This window comes from Humulus lupulus, chromosome 2 (assembly GCF_963169125.1).
Source record: "Humulus lupulus chromosome 2, drHumLupu1.1, whole genome shotgun sequence".
Taxonomy (NCBI): domain Eukaryota; kingdom Viridiplantae; phylum Streptophyta; class Magnoliopsida; order Rosales; family Cannabaceae; genus Humulus; species Humulus lupulus.
Genome location: NC_084794.1, coordinates 255,278,713 through 255,282,669, shown reverse-complemented (window position 1 = coordinate 255,282,669; position 3,957 = coordinate 255,278,713). Strand labels below are relative to the sequence as shown.

The window sequence follows — 3,957 nt, the reverse complement described above, 5'->3', positions numbered from 1 at the left end:
ACTGAATATAGAGAGTGTGAGAGAGTTTGTATGGGAAAAAAATTGAGTAGAAAGAAATAAGAGATGTATTTTTGGCACTTGATGAAAGTTTAGTACCAATTTGAAAAATTTATTAGTACTAGTATTATTTAGTAATTATTTTCACTATTACACATAAATAGTAAAATTTCCCAATTAAAATATGTTATAACCACCTAGTCATATAATAAATCAATAATTTACGGATTGAATATAATAATAATTATTACTATTATAATTATAATTATTGTAACGAGAGAGTAGAAAAGAAAAACCCTGACCCACCCTCCACCAACTCGCAAAACCCTTGACAATGGCGAAGAAGAAGAAACGAGAAGCAGAAGTTCATGAAGAGCAAAAAACTGAAGCTAAGCAGCTCGAGATACCCAATGGAGATTCTTACCAAAAGAAGAAAAAGAAGAAAAAGGATAAGCAAGAAGAAGGGGTCAAACCCAAGGACATACCTACAGTCACCATAGCCTTGCCGGGTTCTATAATCGACAACACACAGTCCTATGAACTCGCAACCCGAGTATTTTATCTCTTCCATTGTTTTTTTTTTCTGTTTGATTTTTGGGAAAATTTTCCTTCTAACATTTCTGTTCTTTATGGTGATTTTTTTTTAACCGCAGTTGGCTGGTCAGATTTCTCGTGCCGCAACTATTTTCCGAATTGACGAGGTTTCATTCCTGTTTTAGTTATTCCAGCTGATATTTTATTGCTTATTGAGTGGAAAAGATGGTTGATTTTGGGAATGGATTGTTCGGAACTAGTATAAGTTGTTTGAAATTTATGGTTTGTGACTGTATGTGAACAATGATGAATATCATTACTATTGCAGGTGGTAATATTTGACAACAAGAGTAACTCTGAAAATTATTATAGCTACCATACAAAATCAGATAACTCGGATGAGAATGAAAGTGGTGCAGATTTTCTTATAAGAATCTTAAAGTACCTTGAAACCCCTCAGTATCTGAGAAAAGCTTTATTCCCTATGCACAATAGCTTAAGATTTGTGGTGAGATATAACCCAAATGCTGAATTGCTCTTATTTTATTTTTGTTGTTTCTGCCATTGTTGTTTTGTGGTCAGTGTTTATTGTCGTTCATGGGGTGAACTAAGGATGCCTCTTGCTCGTATTTTGCAGGGTCTGTTGCCCCCGCTTGATGCTCCACATCATTTGCGCAAACACGAATGGGGTCCCTTTCGTGAAGGTATACTTATTTTCTATATGGAAAGTTCAGTTTGTAGTTGAGGTCATGTTGTTTACAAAACTTGTAAACTCCTTTTGGTTAACTGGAATTGTTATGACTTGTGATATAATGCTTTGTTGTAAATTCATAGGTGTTACACTTAAAGAAAGAGCTCCAAACTCGTTGGGAACACTAGTTGATGTGGGTTTAAATAAGGTATTGCCATCTTCTCTCAACTATTGAAAGCTTCTTCCTTTGTTTATGCATTCATTCTTTGCATTCTCCTCTTTTCATGCATGGCATTGGCAATACTTTTGTGTAAGCGCCTAATTTTACTTGTCCCTTAATGTTATCTACCATAATTTTACTTTACATCAGCATACAAGACATTAAGATTGGACCCTGACTAAACTTGTCTCCCAGTCCCTTTTATATTTCTACTTTGTTTCTTATGGACACACATTTGAGTTTTGAATTAATCCCACTCCTTCCCATTCACACTAGAAACAAAGAACTCTAACAAAAAAGTCTTCAATAGATCTGTTTTTATGGACATAATGCTAAATATGCAGAATTTTGTAATTGATCAAGTGCTCGATCCTGGAACGAGAGTTACCGTGGCTATGGGAACTGATCGGAATCTGGATGCTGTTAAATAACTAATTTTCATTTCTTTAAATAATTTAGCCTTGCAAAGCTGTCTTAGAGATACACCCGTTGAAGTACTAGCTAATATGTCAAGTAAAAAAGTTCAAAAGATTTTAAACTATGTTTATAGACTTATGGCACTCATTTTTTTAATTTATGATAATGCTGTTTGATAAGATGTCAGCAAGTTTAGTTGTTTGTTTCTTTTTTCTAGATTCAGTTCGCCAGGTTGTTTCATCATCCAAGCCCAGGGAAGAAGCAAACATGTATTGGGGTTACAAAGTGAGATATGCTTCCAATATAAGTTCAGTATTCAGGGAATGCCCATATAAGGTATTCTGCATTGACTCCATTTGCCAGTGAACTGTAGATACTAACCGTCGAAATTCATCATTTATTGATCGGCTTATTTTATAAAACCACAGGGAGGCTATGATCATTTGATTGGAACCTCAGAGCATGGTTCGGTTACTAAATCATCTGATCTCGTTATACCTACTTTTAGGTATGTTTCAAATGTCAATTGTAACTAAGGTTGTTTTGCTGAATCTTTAAGTACTGCTTTCATTGGCAGATGTCATTTGGTCATTAAAGCTGCGTATTTATATTCTGTGCATATAAATGCTTGGTTTCAGAAATCTATTTTTTTAGTCCTTGTTGTGTTTGTATGTCTGGTATGGTAGGCATCTGTTAATTGCTTTTGGTGGACTTGCTGGGTTAGAAGAGTGCATTGAAGAGGATACTAATTTAAAAGTAAGTTGTCTTGAGAGTTTGGTAATTTATAGTTGCACATTTGGTAGAAAGTTTGAAGATTAAGAAAGTAACCAATGTAATATGGTTTTTTTATTGTCCTCATTGGTAGGTAAAAGATGCGAGTGAAATATTTCATTCATATTTGAACACATGTCCGCAACAGGGAAGCCGAACAATTCGAACCGAGGTAGTTTCATATATCTGCATGTCAACTTACTCATGAAAAATCTGAATCAAATGTGAATGTGATAATGACATTTTCTTTTCTCATCTTTATCACAGGAAGCAATCTTTATCTCTCTTCAATATTTCCAAGAACCAATCAGCCGGGCATTGGAGTAAATTTAAGATTTGAGTAAAGCCAACTAATTGCAGAACTCAAGGAACATCACAACTACATTCATGTAATATCAATATTCAGTATCAAAATCTTTGATGCCAACAAGATGAAGACATAATTCCTTTTGTTTTCAATCTTGTCAATTTTCCTCCAAGGTCGTTGGAAAATTGGAATTAGCATTTTTGTTCGATGGGAGATAGCATTTTTGTTCCAAGGTCTGAGATTTGTCTGCCTTGTCCGTCAAGTAAGTTGGTGGAGACTATTAGAGAACACAAGCTTTTAATGCTACTGTTGTAAAATTTGAGCTTTAAATATCGAATGTTGATCTTTTTGCTAGTACGAAGAGTATGATTCTGGTCTCTCTTGTACGTCGAATCAAAAGAGTACCTGGCTAAAAGAATCAAAATCGCGGTATAGAATAATCAATTTAGCATACGTTTGGTCCGAGTAATAAAAATAAGATTGAAATTGAATAAAATTACTCAAAATTAATGTTCTTTTTTATTTTGTATTGAAAGTCTTTCCAATTGAAAGAAATTTTTTTCTACCAAAATAGTACTAGAATGAAATGATGGAATGCATTCTAATGTTGGTAAATTGCAACCAAACAAAGAAAAGATATTCATTTTTATTCTATTAGTTCCAACTAAATATACCTTCAAGATACATGTAAGCATGATATATGTTATGGAGAAGTACAATATATTTACATTGATTAAATATAATAGTTAAGTAGTTTTGTACAAGATGGTGTAAAGTACTTAACGATTTACTTAAGTGAAATGAAAATATGAGTTTTTTTGTTGTAGGCATCTATAATTGACTTTTATGAGTTTAAAGTGATACAATGAGGTGTATAACCATGCCTAAAAAGTTTGGGAACATCTGTAGGTGTTTAAGGTCACTTTTGAGAAGTTGACACTGCCTTGTGGCAAGCTGGGATCTTAAACCTAGGGATAAATTTAGAAAGTGCAAGCCATAAATCTTCAAACTTTCTACCAA

The 3,957-nt window shown here is 33.6% G+C and overlaps 1 protein-coding gene across 1 annotated transcript; it reads left to right on the top strand.

The window, feature by feature from the left end:
* The first annotated feature begins 282 nt into the window (after positions 1-282).
* On the top strand, positions 283-3,291 carry LOC133819230 (uncharacterized). Its single transcript, XM_062252423.1, has 11 exons — positions 283-550; positions 651-698; positions 860-1,039; positions 1,169-1,235; positions 1,366-1,430; positions 1,787-1,865; positions 2,077-2,195; positions 2,288-2,367; positions 2,546-2,615; positions 2,725-2,802; positions 2,898-3,291. Exons 1-11 carry the CDS (start codon positions 332-334, stop codon positions 2,955-2,957), a joined length of 1,065 nt encoding a protein of 354 aa, XP_062108407.1. The 5' UTR covers positions 283-331; the 3' UTR covers positions 2,958-3,291.
* The last annotated feature ends 666 nt before the right edge of the window (positions 3,292-3,957 follow it).

What these genes read in the sequence shown, in the direction of transcription:
- LOC133819230 (XM_062252423.1), top strand. Translation starts at nt 332, where the DNA reads ATGGCGAAGAAGAAGAAACGAGAAGCAGAAGTTCATGAAGAGCAAAAA. An exon ending in TTGATGTGGGTTTAAATAAG is followed by an intron (nt 1,431 to 1,786) that starts GTATTGCCATCT and finishes CTAAATATGCAG; the next exon opens with AATTTTGTAATTGATCAAGT. An exon ending in TCAGGGAATGCCCATATAAG is followed by an intron (nt 2,196 to 2,287) that starts GTATTCTGCATT and finishes ATAAAACCACAG; the next exon opens with GGAGGCTATGATCATTTGAT.